At 40.6% G+C, this 20,349-nt stretch overlaps 1 protein-coding gene across 1 annotated transcript in view; it reads left to right on the top strand.

Annotated features, from left to right (window-relative positions):
- The window catches only part of adgrb2 (adhesion G protein-coupled receptor B2), a 266,754-nt gene extending 258,313 nt beyond the window's left edge, over window positions 1-8,441 (top strand). The window contains exons 35-36 of the mRNA XM_086279307.1: window positions 1,668-1,721; window positions 5,369-8,441. Of these exons, the coding sequence (XP_086135433.1) occupies window positions 1,668-1,721; window positions 5,369-5,545 (231 nt within the window). The 3' untranslated portion in view covers window positions 5,546-8,441. The remainder of the gene's footprint in view (window positions 1-1,667; window positions 1,722-5,368) is intronic.
- Window positions 8,442-20,349: the final 11,908 nt, after the last annotated feature.

The following is a 20,349-nucleotide window of genomic DNA, read 5'->3' on the forward strand; positions in this document are numbered from 1 at the left end:
ATGTCAAAGGTAGTTCAGTTTTCAGTTTCTCCCAATGAAAACGCTGCAACAGAATCCACTTTGCGCTATTTCCGTACCTGGATGATTGAGCGTGCATCAAGACATGAAAGCTGCACGGTTGGTGCTGGAGAACCAGCTGTTATAACCAGTGATCATCCTCCATAAGAATTGTGGGTGGTTTAAAATAGGATTTGTTTGCTCTATGCGCAGATATGGAGATCCATGGTGCGATCACAGTCTGTCACATCCAGGAAATAAGGGGCTGTAACAGCATCACAGTTCAATATGATTATAATGGGACTTCCTGGGAGTGATCTGAAAACAGCTAGAAAAAGTGTGGACATGCCCAAGACAAGATTTTGCTCACAGCTTATATTGACATGATCGAAGAAAGAAACAGTAAATCTGACTCCTGAACAGTGGTTTTTTGACATTAAAGGGGAAGACTCTTTAATCTAACAAAGCAGCACCATTTTTGCATCTTTTTATCTAGTCACACACATCAAGACACACTTCCAAACACCCACACAAACTCTGCGAAGCTCTCCCTGAAAGAAAGCTGTGCAATTCACTATTTTATAGAGAAAGAAAAGAATAAATACGAACATAGAATTGGGTGTTTTGCAAACTTTTTGCAGAAACTTAAAACTATGTAGGATAAAAAAGAAAAGCTTGAGTCAATATGTTCGATATTAACTGCTGCTGGGAATCAATCTGGGGCCGTTCCTGAGGCGGGCTGGGAGTTAGAGTCCAAATAATGAGTCCCCACCTCAAGCTCACCGTGGCATAAACACATAGTTGTATGAAGCTGCTGATCTGTCAGCACAATAACCAAGAGAACTCCAATGCCAGACGCCTTTGGACTAAAAAAAAAAGAAGGATAACATTGCAACGTTACAGCCGGGGAAACACGGTTTATGTATTTGAGCCAAAGGCAGAACCTTCAGAGTCAGCAGCGTCCACTTTATAGCCCAGCTTGAACTTTTTTTATGTGCTATGTTAACACCTACAGTGTAAAATCAATAATGCAGATAGCGAAGATAGCATTTCCTTGCACTAATAACCAGATTAGTTATCTTCTTTCAACATCATTCCAAAAACATGAGCTTCAAAGCCCTCCAGCACTGTGCAGGAGGGCTTCAAGAATGAGATTATACTCATACTCGCATCTCTTATATAGTAGTCGTAGTTACTGTTAGTTACTGTCAGCTGTGTAGCATGTAGAGTCTTTTCTTTCACTCTGTCCTCGCATTCACAGTTCACCTCTAAGCACTGACGGATCAGGATATTGAAAATATAGGCTGTTCCAACACATTTCAACTGTAACCATGCTGACATTGATCACTGTCTGCACTGTTTCTGTCCATGTGTGCATGATGTGTGTGTGTGAGTGTGTTATATATATATATATTTTTTTTTTTCGTGAGAGCTGGTGAGAGAGATGGAGACAGGGAGAAACGAGGGGTAAGGTGTAAGCTCAAAGCAACAACTGCCTGCTCACCTGATGAAGGTGTGGGAACAATGCTGTTGTTTCAGGGCAGAGTTGTCAGTGACTGTGATCCTCACCCCCCACCTCCCCCTCACCCCACTCCCTCCTCCTCTGTCCTCCTCTCTCTCTCTCCCTCTCACCCTGTCCTTGTCTTCTCCCTCCCATTTCATCACCACAGAGGGAAAAGCGATGGAGCATTTCGTCTGCCGGCGGTGAAAAGAACTCATCGAGTGTAAGTAGAGGGGGTTTCTGGCAAAGAGAGAGGGATGAGATGGGGCTCGAGGGCAAGGAGGGAACGGAGTCAGGCAGAGATGGTGAACGGGAAGGGGTAGACACGCAGTAGCAGCACAATCGCGTTAACCTAGTCTCCCAGGGATAAAGTTGGGCTTAACTGCAGCTTTACCCACAGTCCTGCATTACAAAATGTTCCTTCGCCAGCATTTAGCATGCAAATTGGCTCCTAGATTATGCCTTTTGTATTCATTTTACCAACTGTCAAGCTGTGACGCAGGGAGAATGATAATCAGGCAGATATTGCCCCCTAGCGCCTCAGCAACGATCAACACACACTGCGAGGGGGTGGGGTGGGGGGAGTGCTGTGCAACTGCAGATCAATGAGGTGTGTGTGTGTGTGTGTGTGTGTGTGTGTGTGTGTGTGTGTGTGTGTGTGTGTGTGTGGAGACAGACAGGGACTGAGGGTGTGAATAACTCAAAATGAGTTATATGTGAGTACTTCAGAGGAGTTTCTGAAATAAAGCAAAGGTAAGATTGTGGAAAACACAACAAAAAAGTGAAAGCTGCAAGAGAGCTACTGGGAGGTGGTGATGAAGAACAGAAACGGTAGAGCTCTCTCTCTTCTTAATTATATGTCCAGACGGGCATCTACTCTCAAGATGACCAGTGAAAATACTTTAAATATTCATCTTCTGAATGATTATTTTAGAAGATGAATTTCCAGCTCAGTAAGAACAAAGCAGCTGGATTCATTGTGTCTGGAAAGCATCACAAGTGGTCCACCTTGTTCTTTTGTCTTTGTATGTTTTTGCTCCACCAAGAGTCATTTGTTCCAGCGATCCCTGGTGTCTTTCCCCGTTTGTGTCTGTGAAATCACTGTGTGAGATTGCTGGGAGATAACGATTCCAATTTGAATAATGGCCCTTATCTGATGAATAATGCCACCTCCTCTAATTCCATTTTTTGGCTAATCCCCCGACATGTATTTTACATGCATGGCGGGCTCATCTGCAGGCCGCACGCTTCCATCACAGACCCCGTGCTTAAAAGCTTTCATGCTTTTTGTGAGTTTATTTCTGGTTTAGAGAGTTAGGAGACAGAAGATGTGTGCCATTTCTGCAAATGGCACACATCAGAGGTAGCAGAGGTAGCATTTTTGATAGGTAACTACTGAAATCTTGTCCACGTTCCTTAATCTTCACTTGAGAGTAAATGTCACTGTCTTCTGTTGATGGTAATATGCAACAATCAGTGCAAGAACCTTTACAGTGAGACTTGAAATGGACAAAATATATATATATATATATATATATAGGGTTTTTTTTTTTTTTTATCTGTGCAACTTACCCATATCAAAACTTGGAAATCAAGGTTCATATGGAAATGCTAATTTAGTGCACTGTTACAACCCTGTAAGTGCAGTGCTAAGAAATTTGTTTGTTGATTTGTTGAATGTTGCAGTGTATCCGTCTCCAAAACTCCCTGCAGGCTAAATAAAATGTTCCCATTGAATTGTTTTTACAGGATTTTTTTGAAACATTTTCCCGATTTTCGTATTCCTATTATTCGTATTTCTTTGATTTAATTATGCTCACCAGACACTTTATTAGGTACACCTTGCACATACTGTGTTGCCGACTGGACTGCCTTAATTCTTCATAGCATAGATTCAACAAGGTGCTGGAAACATTCCTCAGAGATTTTGGTCCATGTTGACATGATAGCATCACACAGTTGCTGCAGATCTGCTCTGTCAGGCACACACCAATGATGTGAATCTACTGTTCAACCACATCCCAAAGATGCTCTAATTGATTGAGATCTGCTGACTGTGGAGGCCAGTGACTACAATGAACTCACTGTCATGTTGAAGAAGCCAGTTTGAGATGATCTGAGCTTTGTGACCTGGTGCGTTATCCTGCTGGATGCAGCCATCAGAAGATGAGTCACTGTGTTCATAAAGGGACTGACACGGTCAGCAACTATACTCAAATATACTGTGATGTTTCAGTGATGCAAAATATCCCCTCCAATATTACACCACGATCAGTGAGATGATACAGGGCAGTATGGATTCATGCTGTTTACACCAAATTCTGACCCGACCGTCCAAATATCAGAAGCAGAAATTGACAAAGAAACAATTCAGACTTGGCAATGATTTTCCTATCTTCTGTTGTCCAATTTTAGTGATTACATGCAAATTGTAGCCTCAGTTTCCTGATGTTAGCTAACAGGAGTGAGCTTCTGCTGCTTTATCCCCGTCTGTATCAAGGTGCACAACATAATGTGCATTCAGCAAGGCTCTTTTGCACATTTGTAACGGGCAGTTATGAGAGTTACTGTTGCCTTCCTATCAACTCAAAGGATCCTCACCATTCTCCTGTGTCCTCTGGTATCAACAAGGCATTTTTGCTCCTGGATATTTTCTCTTTTTTGGAATGTTTTCTGTAAATCCAGAGTATTTTTTTGCAGAAAAATCTTAATAGCATTTAGGCATGCAGACATGGTCTCGGATTGCTGAATAGCTGCCATGTGATTGTGTGGTTTGATATTTGTGTTCATGAGCAGTTGAACAGGTGTACTTGACAAAGTGGCTGGTGAGTGTATCTAACATTGTACTGGCAAACTCATCATATATCCCTGTTGCTGTATTTTTTACTTTGAAGTCTGAATGAAGACTAGATGAAGGCAGGGGGAGAAGCTGTTGAAGGTCAGTGATGTAATATCAGAGCCAGATTTATGAGCTCAGATCTCAGTCCCACAATCATAAATCCAAATTCAGACATTGGATGTACAGATAAGCCAATATGCTATAATTGGCAGCGAGAGAAAAACAGAGCATCACAGACCCAGAAGCAGAAGGCATGAGCTTGTTAGTTTAGGAAAAAAAGTACGAAAAATGTAAATCCTGTCACCAGGAAGCCCCAGAAGCTGTTATCGTGTTGATATACACATATATCAAAAAAAAAAAGAGAAAAAAATGAAACAAGCAGTGAGATTACATCCATCAGTGATTGGTACTGGCCAAGAGTAATCGCTACAAGTCCAACTTGGCAAGGAACGAGAGCGGTTACAAGATCACACGGACGGTAAACAACTCAACAGTTCAGTCTAATTATCGAAATCATTTTATTTGCCGGTAAAACCAAACGTCAGCGCTCCCCTGTGCTGGTGGCGATCATTTATTTTACATGACGACTGTGTTACCCACAGATACAGCGGGTACACAGGCTGAAAAATATTGCACTTCTGATATCTCGTGAAACGCGGTTATTGCTCTGGTCGTTAAACAAACTTCCTAGGGTGGTGCGTGTGCTCTGCTAAAACATCTCTCTCGTGAAATTACATTTACACTTCAGTTTTTGCACAAATTACACTCGGTAGACCTTTTTATGAGTGATAAGCATGTTGCTTATCACTCATTGGTCATCAACCTCCTTTTCCTCTTCTTTTTTCCTCTTTTCTTTATTTACACTAAACTAAGCAGATGAGTGCTAGTTGTAGCCTGTAATTAGGAAAAGATACGGGGATAATATTATCTTGTAAAATGTAATTCTCCATCAGACGGCATGAAAGCGTTTTCAGAATTTTCCTAACATGGTCGTCCTCCTGCCCCCTCTCTTTGTCCTTCTTCTCTATTAGGACAAGTCAACCCCAGAGGACCAAAGCTCCTGGGACAGCTTCAAGACCATGACCCCCGAGCTGTCCATCGTGCCCGGGGAGCAGAAGGACCGGATGGAACTGCACAATAAAAACTGGGACTCGTCCTCGGCTAACACCCCCGACTCATCCGAGGGAGACTTCCAGACTGAAGTGTGAAGACACGCAGACGTGTGAAGACACCCACTGAAACAGACACGCTCTCTCGTGCCGAGGTGCAGATGCACACAGAGACACCGGACTACTGAAAAGCTATACATAGGTACACGAGTTCTCTGCAAGGATCACACACACTCTCTACTACTCCCCGCCTCCCCATCTCCTGCGATGTGCTCTGTCGGATCCCATAGTGTATGTTTACTGCTGCAGCGGACAGACATGGAAAGAAGACTGTTCTACTCTATATTTTCGCAAAGACTATTGAAAAGAAAGAACAGGGGCTTGACATGTCTGTGACTGATTAAAAAAGAGAAGATTTTTAAATGAACTTTAAAAGAAAAAAGAAAAAAAAACTATGAGAAACTTATTTCCGAGAAATTGTCTTGATTTTATTCTGGAGAAGATAAAAAAAGATAACCTCTTTCAATTGTTTCATGACTTTGAGGTGGGGGTGGGAGATATTTGTTTTATAGCAAGGGGAAAAGATCTCACTGAGGTTTCTCACACTTGGGTAGCCTCCCCTCCTCCTCCTCCCTTCCAAGGCACCCTGTTCTCAATTTGCTTTCCCCCTTGAGAATCAAATTGGTCAGTCTTTATCTATTCCTTTTTTCTTTTCTTTTTTTCTTATTTGAACGGACAGGGAATGTGGGGGCGGAGGGTGGGGACAGAGCCTCTCGATGATATGTGCCATCCTCTTCTGTTTTTCAGGTTTCATTTCAACACTTTTATTCACCCGTTCCTATCGCACTCTTTGTGTTAACATCACATTCCTTCACTCGGTATGTTTTTTTTATGGTTTGGTTCCCCAAAATAAAAAACAAATGTCCTCCCCTACAGGAAAAATAACACGACTGAAACAAATAACTACCAACCGAGTTGTGTTCTATGGTCCTATTGATGAAAAAAGAATCGATTCATTTGGAGAATTTGGTTGGGTTTGTGCTTGTGATGCTTTTTCATTCTTATTATATATCTATTTGTTTTATTTCCTGTAAACAGTTACACAGCACATAAATGTGAGCTTGCTTTCTGACATAATGTGCACCACGTGAGATCCCCCGCCCACTGCCCCCAATAGAGGGAACAAAAAAGGATGCGACTCATGCAGATTCATGCATCTCCTTCTTTTCCCCTCTGCTGCTTAAAGAAAAGAGTAGTATAAGACTTAAATATCTGACTCCATTTCAACCATCACCAGTCGTAGTAAAGCCAGAAAAGAAGAATATCTCAGGCACTTCTGCCTACAAGGAATGCTTTTGAGATCCTGAGAAATGTGCTGCTTTAGAGTGAAGAATTGATCAGTTTCCCCCAGTCAAAAAACCTCTGTTAGCTTCAAATGACCTGAGGAGGATTTTGAATCCAGTAATGAGACATCACACGATCCGAGGACTTCATCACGAGCTCTACAAACATGCCTTTCTTTGCTTACAGCGCTGCTCCTCTGTTGCTCACTCTGCCCACTCAGTGTCGTGCTCCTCGAAGGCATGAAGTCTAGCAGCAGAGCAGAGATATGTAATTCCCCGCTCGCAGAAAGACGGGGAGGGAATCACAGGTTATAAGGCTACAAGGTGTCAGACTGAAGAGGAGCCGATGGTGATGTTTTCTGCTTGACATTCTACCTCCGTACTTCAGCGGTTACAAAAGGACGACCAGTTTTCTGCTGCTGCTACATTAGCACATCAGTCCTCCACACACCAGCAGAGAGAAAGTGTCAGAGAGTGCAGGATGAATTCAAATGATAGCTCCATAACTTTTCTGTCTATGTTCAAAGCAGCTGCCATTAATCTAACAGTGTGGATAGAAAAAAAAATAGAGACAGCTTATGGGTGAAGAAACGAAGAAAAATGGTAGCCGAGGAGGAAAGTTCTAAATATACACAGCAAAAAAGAAAAAAAGCCAGAGGCAGGCAGAGATGCCGAGGAAGGGGAGCGCTCAAAAACAGTAATTATCCGGGGATGGCGATTTGTCCTGACATTTTCCAATGCAGCCCTCAAACCATCTGTTTAAAGATCCCTAATGTGGTAGTAGAGCAGCACAGCGCAGATGGTGAGACAAGAGCGCGGCCCTCCTAACCTTTCAAGTTAATCAGCCGATAAGCAAACCTACAGCTCGCCCTCTCTCAGAGGAGCGAGATAGGTTTGATCCCAAGTTGCTGAGCTAAGGTCACATTCACCTGACCTTCTGTGAGGAGGCTCTGCTTTTCCAGATCTACTGCACAGTGTGTCCAACAGAACAAAGCGACTGTCTGCCAGGCCCCCATGTGAGTCCATGAGAAACCAATCATTTGTAGACCCCCCCCCCCCCCCTTCCCATCAGAAACCCACAACAATAGTCAGGTTTGATTTTCACACAATGTGACGTTTTGATACAGCCCCCCTCCCCGATTTGTTTATTGCGGCGTGAACAGCTTCAGGCGCGGTGATGAATGGCTTTTAAGTTTTCTTCTCGGAGTAAATGGTAAGTGAGACGCTGCCTGTCTGATTGAGATATTCATCTTGGGTCTTAACATTTCGAATCTTCAACGTTTTCCTCTTCTGCGATGCATATTTAACCACGAGAAGATGCCGGTCAGAATGCCATCTCAATTTTTCTTCCTGTCAGTCTTACAAGAATCAACCCACACAAACAAGTACAAAGCTAAGGAGAGAAAATTTGCAACTCAACTCCATGTTCAAGCCAACTTAACCCCCCCACCCCCCACCCCATGTTCACCTTCGCCCTCCACCCTGATGCTTCAGTGTTAACCCGACTGCTACAACCATCCAACATTCCTGGTTTATTACTGAAAACTCATCCCTTTCTCCATTTTTGTTCTTTTTATACATAAGATTGTACAAAGTAGTCCTCTAATGTTTTCATAGTGTCTTTTTTATATGAAAATAAATTTTCAAATCGATCCCGGTGTGTTGTGTGTGGGTGTGAGCTGCATCAAGGGCATTTGCGGAGGAATACAAGTAGCCTCTGTCTTGATTTGGAGTGTACAATCCCGTGTTTGGGGTTTTGTTTTTTTCACAATACCACTTTGGGTGTTTGGGCATGACAAACTTTGTTAGCCAGCAGCACTGAAGCTTAACTGTGACCAATCAGAGGCCCCGCTGGTCTGTCTGAAAATTTAACAAGAACATTTCTGCTGGTTTGAAGTCTGGTTAAACTGGAATAACTGGGGTGGGGGTGGGGGTAATACTTATGCTAATCACATCCTCTTCCAAGGAAGAACCCCCCACATCCACACCCGCCCAAAAAACAAATGCGGTTTTATTATGTAACATAGTGAAAAAAAGGACACAGTGGATGGGCTTTAACAATCCACTCAGCGATGCTGGACTAAAGGAGCAAGAGGGGGAGAGGGGATGACATAGTGCGCATGCCCCGGTCACTCTGCATTTGCCCTCTGAGGGGCTTGTGGGTAATTAAGTCTGGATGAGTCTGCCCATAGAGGAGCCATCAGTCACCCCGGAGAAAGGCCACCAAGTGAAACTTTCTCAAGGGAGGGAGAGGGATGAGAGAGAGGTCAGATGAGGAAGAAAAGCTAGCCCCAAGGATGAAATGCATGGTGACAGAGTAAAAGCACGGAAGGAGTTTTCACATTACCTCTGGCAGAAGAGTCACAGTGATAAGAGGGACTTCTTGGTTATTTCTCCCAAAGGTTTGTGGGTAATTAAGTTGCAGTGCTTGGTGTGTCACTGGTGACCTAAGGAGAGACTGTTGACAAATAACAGTAAAAAAACTTTAAGCGGGGACAGACATCGGCGGGAGGAAGATATGACAAATTTCAACTCGACACAGGCCGCGTCCAGCAGAAACCACAGAGCCAGACGTACGTGTTCCTGACGGCGCTCGGAGATTAGCGTGTTTTTGCAGCAAGTCCTGAAAGTTTAATATAGCCAGGGCAAACAAAAATAGCGATGCAGCAAAAACATGGTGAGCCCCCCTCCTCCCGGATGTCTTGGCTACAGCTTCTGAAACAAGCACTCTTGTTCACCTTTTGTCTTGTTGTTCGTTTAGGATGATATTACAGTATTGGCAATGTCCAGAAACAAGGATAGGACTTACAGAGGAAGCTATTTTTTTTTCCAGTGCTGGAGTACCATACTCCATCCTAAGCAACTAATCCAGAACTGCAGGGTCCCCACAAAATGTATACCTTTATTTACACATTCACAGGATCCGCTAGTTTTGTCATATATAGCTAGCAACATGGCAACACTGAATAAAACTAAACTCTGTGTTTTATCATATTACTACATAGGCTACCTTAGGAGACAGTCACTGCCATGTGGTGTGATTCCAGCATAGCATTACTAATTGGTGAAACTTAATGCCAAAAATGAGCTGACATACAGCTGCACTGTAAAAGGTTTATATCACTGCACTGTCATTACTTTTATGTCATTGGTTTATTTGGAAAGAAAGATTCTGAACTGCATGGCACAGAACAGTGCCTTTTATTTATTGATGTATACATTTTTTCCAGGTAGGGATTTTTTTTTCTTGTGATGTTTTTTTTTCCTATTTCAATATAACCACTGTGGTTGACAGCTGTTTTAGATGCAGCTACTTTTTCCCCTTCCATGCAGTGAAACTGTATCTAGATTGTGCTGAGATTTGTGCAAAGTGGAAGTGACGCACTGCTACTCAGTCAAGTTTCACTAGGTAAGTACATGGTAGCATATACAGTGGGGCAAAAAAGTATTTAGTCAGCCACCGATTGTGCAAGTTCCCCCACTTAAAATGATGACAGAGGTCAGTAATTTGCACCAGAGGTACACTTCAACTGTGAGAGACAGAATGTGAAAAAAAAATCCATGAATTCACATGGTAGGATTTGTAAAGAATTTATTTGTAAACTAGAAAAATTAGCATTTCCTGCGAAAATGCAGTGTGGATGCTTTAAAGCTGAAGCTGTATGCAAAAAGTAGCTGAAAAAGCTGAAAAGTTGCAGAAATTGTAAAAACTTTGCAGAAGCAAAGGAACTTTGCTAAAATGGAATAACTTAGCAGAACTGCAATATCTTAGAGGAAACATAATACTTGGCAGAAATACAATAGCATAGCAGAACTTAGCAGAAATATTGTAACTTACCAGAAACATAACTTCTCAAAAATACAAGAATTTAGGAGAAATAGTATAAGATAACAGAAAGAATATATTTAGACAAAAATACTTAAGCATTACAGAAACACTATGATTTAGAAAAATAGTACAACATAGCAGAAATACTGTGATTTACCAGAGACACTGTGATGAACTATGAATATTGTAATTTTAAATTAAGACTATGTTTTAGCACAAATATTATAATTTGGCAGAAATACTATGATACAGCACAAATACTCTGGTTTAGCACAAATATTATAACATAGCAGAAATACAATTATATAGCAGAAATGCTATATTTAGAAAGAAAAATATAATATTGTAGAAATAGTATGATTGAGCAGAAATACTACAATATAGCATAATAACAATGATTTAGCAGAAATACTATGATTGAGCAGAAGTACTAAGATGTAGTAAAAGTACTTTGATTTAACAGAAATACAATTATGGAGGAGTAATACTTTAAAATGGGAGAAATATTGATACACACACACACATACACAGAGCCTAAAGGGAAGAGTATTTGTGCCATGGAGTGTTAAGAATGTGAGGTCCATATTAGAAAAGCTGGTAAAATCATAAAAGTTTGCAGAATTGTAATAAATGATGAATATGAATTACTGGTCTGTGACAGTGTATTAATTTGTAGGGAAAAAAACATGTTGACCAAGGTGGAATCGAACCCACGATCTTTGGCTTGCAGACCCGTGTCATTACCAACTGCGCCACTGGGAAAGAGAGGAGCCGTTTTGAAAAACAGGGTGATGAGCAGTCAGAATTAGATCCCGGTGAGAGGCGAAAAACGCCGTTTTTTGGAGTTACAAAACGTTGTGTAACTCAAAAACTAGGTGGACTAGAGGCATAATTCTTGTACTGGGTGAATCAGCGGACTTTGGTGTACTTTGACTGCGATTTTCATTGCTCTTTGTACAACCGTCGCTGAGATATGACGAGAGAGGAAACGGAAGACCTCAGACATGATTGGCTGGCTGGGAAGCCGTGCAGGCCCTGATATGTGATATGTGTCTGAGTCCGCACAGAGGATTGGCTGCCTGGCAGAAATATATAGAAATAGTATGATTAAGCATAAATACTACATTTAGCAGAAATACTATATTAAGCACAAATCCTATAAAAAGCAGAAATAGTATATTAAGCACAAATCCTATAAAAAGCAGAAATACTATATTAAGCACAAATCCTATTAAAAGCAGAAATAGTATATTAAGCACAAATCTTATAAAATAGCAGAAATAGTATGATTTAGCACAATAGTAATAAGTTAAACAGAAAAATTGGAAAAGCAAAATGGACAGCTGAAGAAATGCTGAACATGCTGAGGGTCCCTCAAATATACTTGTTAAATGAAAAAAATCAGCAAAAAAATATATAACAGCCACACAATCAGAAATATGTACACATAAGGAAACACACATGCACAGAGAGACACACACACAAGATCCAATTCAGTCAACCAGTCTAAATATATTGAATGAGATCATCCCATTAAAAGGCCTTCTCTCTCTCTCTCTCTCTCTCTCTCTCTCTCTCTCTCTCTCTCTCTCTCTCTCTCTCTCTCTCTGTCACACACACACACACACACACACACACACACACAGGGAGAGAGAAGTAAGTTTCTAGCTCAGTCAGCCTGGGAGCTGCTGAATTTGAATCCACCAATCAGAGAGCCTGTGCACTTTTTCCCGCCAAAACAGGTGCATCTATTTACACACGCAGCACAGAGAGACACAGGATTATCCGGTTGTTCAGTCTGACGTCACTAGCCGTGTCTGGGTCTAAACTCCGCTGCAGGTCCATATATCAAATGATCACTATGGCATTACTGTGAGTTGAAAAACTGTCTAAAGTCTTTCATCTTTAATAAAATGATCACCGTTCTGCTCTACCAGGTGTAACAATTGAGTTTAACATCCAGGCATCCATGAAAACAGAATTTATGACATTTAACGGAGTTAGAAGTTAGCAGGGAGTTAGCTCGCTAGCTTCTATCTAAATACAATATAGCATGTCCTGACTGCGGGGTTTTGGAAACAAATTAAAACGTACAGCTCTGTTATCACTTCCAACATAAATGAAGACAGAAAGCTAAACAGCAGTGACGTTTGTAGGGTTACTGAAGTTTGGCTAGCTGGTATATAATGATGTGCTACGTGACCGCTAGCGACACAGCTATGTTAGCATAATATAAACAAGCTAACTTTTTATACATCTTGATAAAAGTTACCGTGAGTGTTCTCGGTGGTCAGGAACAAATGTAATTGCATGGCAGGATGCTGTAAACGGACCAAACTTCAGCCAGGAGAACAACTGAGATAATCCATCCACAATACGAGGTTAGTCATTCATATACTGCTGCATGGGCTGGGCTGTAGTTACATCCTAAGGTTTTAAAAACTGAGCTTAAATAAATGATTAGCGGTAATAAAAGCTGAGGGAGGTCAACAGTGATCGCTGACTGTTTTAGGAGCTTTTTGAGATCAAATAGAAGAAAATACATAACATTAAACATGTTAACAACACAAATGCCATATTAAACGCAGACTACTTTAGATCCGGAAGTAGGATTCGTCGCGTCATCACTGAACAACCGGATTGCAGTCTATTTCTCATAATGACGACTCCCCTCAAACAAATGACCATAATTTCCTAACCGTAGGGGCTAGAGCGGTCATTCTTACACCGTTTTGTTCAGAAGAGATGGGGGAATCTTCAAGTGTTGACAATTTATCATTAAAATATGAATTTTTAGAGATATATGACATGGATGACTTGTTGACTTAGAAGCCACGAATTCCCCAATATGCAAATTTGAATGCCTCAGGACACATATATGATTGGCTGGGAAGCCGTGCAGGCCCTGATTTGAAAATTTGAATGTCTCAGTCCTCACAGAGGATTGGCTGCCTGGGGACCTGGCAGAAATATATAGAAATACTATGATTAAGCATAAATACTACATTTAGTAGAAATACTATGTTTTAGCACAAATACTATAATTTAGCAGAAATACTATAATTTAGCAGAAATACTATATTAAGCACAAATCCTATAAAAAGCAGAAATAGTATGATTAAGCATAAACACTACATTTAGTAGAAATACTATGTTTTAGCACAAATACTATAAAAAGCAGAAATACTATAATTTAGCAGAAATACTATATTAAGCACAAATCCTATAAAAAGCAGAAATAGTATGATTAAGCATAAACACTACATTTAGTAGAAATACTATGTTTGAGCAAAAATCCTATAAAAAGCAGAAATACTATATTAGGCACAAATCCTATAAAAAGCAGAAATAGTATGATTAAGCATAAATACTACATTTAGTAGAAATACTATGTTTTAGCACAAATAGTATAAAAAGCATAAATACTGTAATTTAGCAGAAATACTATATTAGGCACAAATTCTATGAAAAGCAGAAATAGTATGATTAAGCATAAATACTACATTTAGTAGAAATACTATGTTTTAGCACAAATCCTATAAAAAGCAGAAATACTGTACTATGATTTAGTAGAAAAACTATAAATAATCAGAAATACTATATTTGGCAGAAATACTATATTTTGCACAAATCTTATAAAATAGCAGAAATAGTATGATTTAGCACAATAGTAATAAGTTAAACAGAAAAATTGGAAAAGCAAAATGGACAGCTGAAAAAATGCTGAACATGCTGAGGGTCCCTCAAATATACTTGTTAAATGAAAAAATCAGCAAAAAAATGCACAGGGAGAGAGAAGTAAGTTTCTAGGTCAGCCTGGGAGCTGCTGAATTTGAATCCACCAATCAGAGAGCCTGTGTACTTTTTCCCGCCAAAACAGGTGCATCTATTTACACACGCAGCACAGAGAGGCACAGGATTATTGCAGCCTATTTCTCATAATGACGACTCCCCTCAAACAAATGACCATAATTTCCTAACCGTAGGGGCTAGAGCGGTCATTCTTACACCGTTTTGTTCAGAAGAGATGGGGGAATCTTCCAGTGTTGACAATTTATCATTAAAATGTGAATTATTAAAGATATTTGACTTCTAATGCACCATAACTGAGTAGAGCGAAGCAAAAACTGGCTTGACTTGCCCTCAAACAACGCTTTGTAACTCGAAATCTATTTGGAGTATCGATATCATTCTTTCACCGTAAGAGACAGCAGGCTTTGGTGAACAGTCATGGAAATTTTCAGGTCTCTGTGGAAATCCAACAAAAAGTTATGACGAGAGAAAAAAGTGGTTCATTTCCAGGGTTTGAAATTTGAAGAAATCTGAGCGACGGACGAATTTCCTACCCTCAAACAAGTCCAACTCATTTCAGAACGGTAATTCGTGAGAAAGAAATTCTTGAATTGTGAGCGTCACGAGTGTCTGAAGATATACCGGGACAAGCCTCATGTCTTAACTTTGCTTCGTTAAGGAGATATGACGATTCGAATATGCCTCTCATTACAGAAATGCAGCGGTGATTTTGAACAAACTCTCCATTGACTTTATATGGAGAGTTTTCCGACATTGTGTTGGTCTGAGGAGATTTGCAAAAGTTCTATGAATACCACAACAATGATAGTGACATTTTCGGAAACCCAGCAAAAATACCTATGTTTTGATGTATAATTTGTGGAAGTTGAGTGAAGATTGAGCAAGTAGCAAGAAGTTGTTCGGACATGAAGAGAAGACTGCAAAACCTTCAGTGGCACACTGGAAGCCAAGTGCATAGCAACCATAACAACGCATGTATTTTGTGAAAAATCACAATTTTGCAACTGAAAACTTTAAGAGGCATAAAGGTAAAACGGTAAAAGATTTGAAAAAGCTGAATCATACCTGAATAGCCCAATAATTTGAGAACATTTTAAAGTTTGAATGGTTGTTCTACGTGAAAATATGAGGAAGTAGTTAAGTTTCAGAAACAAGCAAATTTTAGCAGAATTGCAGAAGTTTCCCATTCATTTCAATGGGACAAATTAAGCTTAATATTTTAAAAAGTATAATAGTGAAAAATACCAAAAGACATAGCAGGAATTAGCAGAAATAGCAGAATATTTTAAAATTTGAACGGTGAAAATCGGCTGAAAATTGTGGAAGTAGTTAAGTGCCAAAAAGTGTACGGAAGTCCCAAGAGGAACTCAATAGTGTGGATGCCTATTAAGGCATCCACACAATTAGGGTGGAAAATAAGTATTTGGTCACCTCAAACAAGGAAAATCTCTGGCTCTCACTGACCTGTAACGTCTTCTGTACGAAGCTTTTCTGTCCCCCACTCGTTACCTGTATGAATGGCACCTGTTTGAGCTCATCATCTGTATAAAAGACACCTGTCCACAGCCTCAAACAGTCAGACTCCAAACTCCGCCATGGCCAAGACCAAAGAGCTTTCAAAGGACACCAGGAAAAGTATTGTAGACCTGCACCAGACTGGGAAGAGTGAATCTACAATAGGCAAGCAGCTTGGTGTGAAAAAATCAACTGTGGGAGCAATCATCAGAAAATGGAAGACATACAAGACCACTGATAATCTCCCTCGATCTGGGGCTCCACGCAAGATCTCATCCCGTGGGGTCAAAATGATCATGAGAACGGTGAGCAAAGATCCCAGAACCACACGGGGGGACCTGGTGAAAGACCTGCAGAGAGCTGGGACCAAAGTAACAAAGGTTACCATCAGTAACACACTACAACGGCAGGGAATCAAATCCAGCAGTGCCAGACGTGTTCCGCTGCTGAAGCCAGTGCATGTCCAGGCCCGTCTGAAGTTTGCCAGAGAGCACATGGATGATACAGCAGAGGATTGGGAGAATGTCATGTGGTCAGATGAAACCAAAGTAGAACTTTTTGGTATAAACTCAACTCGTCGTGTTTAGAGGAAGAAGAATACTGAGTTGCATCCCAAGAACACCATACCTACTGTGAAGCATGGGGGTGGAAACATCATGCTATGGGGCTGTTTTTCTGCCAAGGGGACAGGACGACTGATCCGTGTTAAGGACAGAATGAATGGGGCCATGTATCGTGAGATTTTGAGCCAAAACCTCCTTCCATCAGTGAGAACTTTGAAGATGAAACGAGGCTGGGTCTTCCAACATGACAATGATCCAAAACACACCGCCCGGGCAACAAAGGAGTGGCTCCGTAAGAAGCATTTGAAAGTCCTGGAGTGGCCTAGCCAGTCTCCAGACCTCAACCCCATAGAAAATCTGTGGCGGGAGTTGAAAGTCCGTGTTGCTCGGCGACAGCCCCAAAACATCACTGCTCTCGAGAAGATCTGCATGGAGGAATGGGCCAAAATACCAGCTACTGTGTGTGCAAACCTGGTAAAGACCTATAGTAAACGTTTGACCTCTGTTATTGCCAACAAAGGTTATGTTACAAAGTATTGAGTTGTATTTTTGTTATTGACCAAATACTTATTTTCCACCCTGATTTACGAATAAATTCTTTACAAATCCTACCATGTGGATTCATGGATTTTTTTTTCACATTCTGTCTCTCACAGTTGAAGTGTACCTCTGGTGCAAATTACTGACCTCTGTCATCATTTTAGGTGGGGGAACTTGCACAATCGGTGGCTGACTAAATACTTTTTTGCCCCACTGTATTAAAAACTATTTAATTTGTAACCTGACTTATACTTTAGGAACTGTTAAAAGACAGAAACAATATGATCTGCTCTCTTCGCTAGCACTCATGATATGCTGCATATGATGAAAGGCACTTGAACTTACTTAGAGATCATTAATTTTTAAAAGCTATTGTCTTTAAGTGACATCTGCAGAATGCACAACGATATTAATTAGGTGGATTTTATCAGAAGGAGGTGGTGGTGTAGGGCCTTCCTTTGCATCATGAACCAGGCCCTGAAACAATATACAGGCCAGAAGAAGAATACACATGTAGGTTGTTTAATTGACTTAACTGTGTGTTGATTACTTTAAGACACTGTTCTTTTTAATTACCATTTCATCTTCATGTAAATGTATATTGTATGTGCTTAACGGAGTTAGAGGCAAAGATATTTGTGAAATGGTACTATTTGTGAAACTACACTATCATTACTTCTGCTCAGTGAGCAATGGCACAAAGGCTATGCTGCAAGCTAGGTTAGTCAGCTACTGAACTGTGTGCCTGTGTGCACGTTGACATAAATGTTTCTATAGTCCTAGTGTCATCATTACTGCAAAAATAACCAACAGACAATGTGAGGATCTTGGTCTGTAGTGGTATTTTGACACAATGCATGATCCTACCTGTTACACAGGCAAACATATATGTAGCCAACACATGAGTTATGTTCCACAAATATCAGCTAATGTTTTATGAAGGCCAACAAGTTTATAGGTTAGAAAATTCAATGTACAGTGCTTAACACATTTATTAGATCACTACTCAGTGTAAAGTTTATGCCACAGCTGCCTTAAATTAAAAGTACTGGTAATTACGTCAATCATTTTTTAATGTTTCTGTAATGGATAATTCATCAGTATTGCACGAGGTCTTTATTATAAATGATATTTTTAATTCTAAAATATAATTATTGAATCTTAAAGAAGTAATAAGCATTACACAATTAAATAAAACTATCAAGTCATTTTGATAACACGTTTTTTAAACATACCTGGGTAGCAGAAAAAAACTTGTGATCAAAAACTTGTTTCACTTGATATTTCTTCCTGAACACTTACTCAAATTTTACTCAACAATGAAATGAATATTACACACGTACTCTATCCACATAAATGTAAAAAATATATTTTAAAACTCAAAATATGTCAGATATATTAAATGGCTTTCAGCAGACCAAATAACAAAAGTCTGCACTTTGCACTATTTTTTTTTTACCCAAAATGAATAAATGCAATATACAACACTGTTCCCGTAAAAGTAAATATGGCGTAAGTTTGCATGGTTTATTTTGGGAGATCCTTATTGTGCATTTTGTACACTTGTATAGATCTGCAGCTTGGGTTTCCACTGTGTATGAGGATATAAAATCAGTACTGTTATACCTTACTGTTCCCGACTCTGTTTCTGTACTTGTTGAATGAGGACTAAAGCATTGTTTTTGTATTATAGCGCATTGTGATCCATGTGGATTCGGTATTTGCAGGTTACTTAAGGGAAATCTTGTCCCTCTCATTTTACCCGTTTAATGAAATTTCCAAGCTTTTGGAATCAAAGGTTAACTAATATATTTTTTTTCTTTTGGCAAGTGGTATAATTTATACAAGAATGTTTACACAATAGCTGTGAAAAACAGAAAAATATCCCTGGTGGACACAGCCTCGGGCTATTTTAGCTCTGCAGTGAGAAACTCCGAGTGAGCGCGAGAGGAAATGGGGTGCAAAAAGGACCAAGATTGACAAGCGAAGTAAAAAACCAAGCAAAAACAAATACTTTTGAGATGTAAAACAATGAACATCTCTGGAACTTTGAAAAATTTGGGCAAAGTGACAGTGTGAGGTAACTTGGGGATGCTGTATGCAGAATGAACCTGCGAGTGGAATAACATGTCACATTTTTGGCTCTACAACAAAGAGAGAGTGTGCCTGGCATGCGAGGAAGGAGTTTTCGTCCTGAGACAGGGAACAGTAGAAATCCATCGCTGTAATGGCGGTAGCATGTCTAGCTGTCCCTCCTCTGTGGCTGACAGATGGTTCTGTCCCACAGGCTCTGGTGCCATGCTGCTCAGAGAGGACAGTGAGAAAGGAGCAGACTGACAGATTAGAACAGAGGGTAGAGTGGACAAAAGCCCTGATAAGTAAAACGGAGCAAAGCTGAAAATAATCATGAAAGTTTTCTTGAGGATATAGGGGCAAAGCTGATGAATTTCAGCATAAAAACAGCTGTCCAAAACTTAAAACCAAGTTAAAGCTGCTAATAACCTGCTTGGACATCTCTTTTCGTGAGGTTTGACTACACAGCTTATTCTCATCTGTGCTGTTATGGATCAGATCCCTGAATGCTTTGTAATGCCAGCATTTCAGTTTTGGCATGGTTCTTCGGCACTGATGGCACTGCCAGACTTCTCCTTTGAGATTGCATTTCCACAATGGTTTCAGATAGCTGTCCATATGAGATGCCCTTGCTGTCCCTCATCCAAATTCTAGCCATGCTAATCCATTGAGTGTTTCCGTCTCCATCATACAGACTGGGATAAAACACAAGTGGTCTTTGACACTTTGAGGGTGATTTATTCAGAGCTGAGGTAAAGGACTCATTGAAGCTTCTTTTGGCTCAACCAAGCTCTCTCCACAAAGCACTCCTCACATATCACGGCAACCTACATTTAGTCAGAATAAATTGCCTCTCCACGCACTGCCAAGGGCTTCTCGAAACACTGGCATAATTTAGTGGCAAGCTTAGGCTAATGCAATCCACCGCGGCCTCCCTTGCATGCCGAGACACCCAATAATGCAACACATGCGACCTGTTATATCTTTAACGGCGCCTTAACCCTCTCGTGTCGAACCGAAAGGCCAGAACGCCAAAAAAAGAACACGGGCTGTGCAGGTGGCTGTAAACCTCTAGGTTGTTTGTCAGAGGACAGGGTGTAGGAGATACATTGACAGGAATGGGAAGGTGAGGAATCATGATGTGCCCACACACACACACACCTCTGGTTACAGGGGTAATGAGACAGCCATGCCAGCCTCTCGAATGCCAATTGTTCAATCGCGGTC

Source organism: Aulonocara sp. 'chitande type north' Nkhata Bay, linkage group LG22 (assembly GCF_057382095.1).
Source record: "Aulonocara sp. 'chitande type north' Nkhata Bay isolate Kocher_YH1m ecotype deep benthic linkage group LG22, A_spYH_male_GT1.1, whole genome shotgun sequence".
NCBI classification, from domain to species: Eukaryota; Metazoa; Chordata; class Actinopteri; order Cichliformes; family Cichlidae; genus Aulonocara; species Aulonocara sp. 'chitande type north' Nkhata Bay.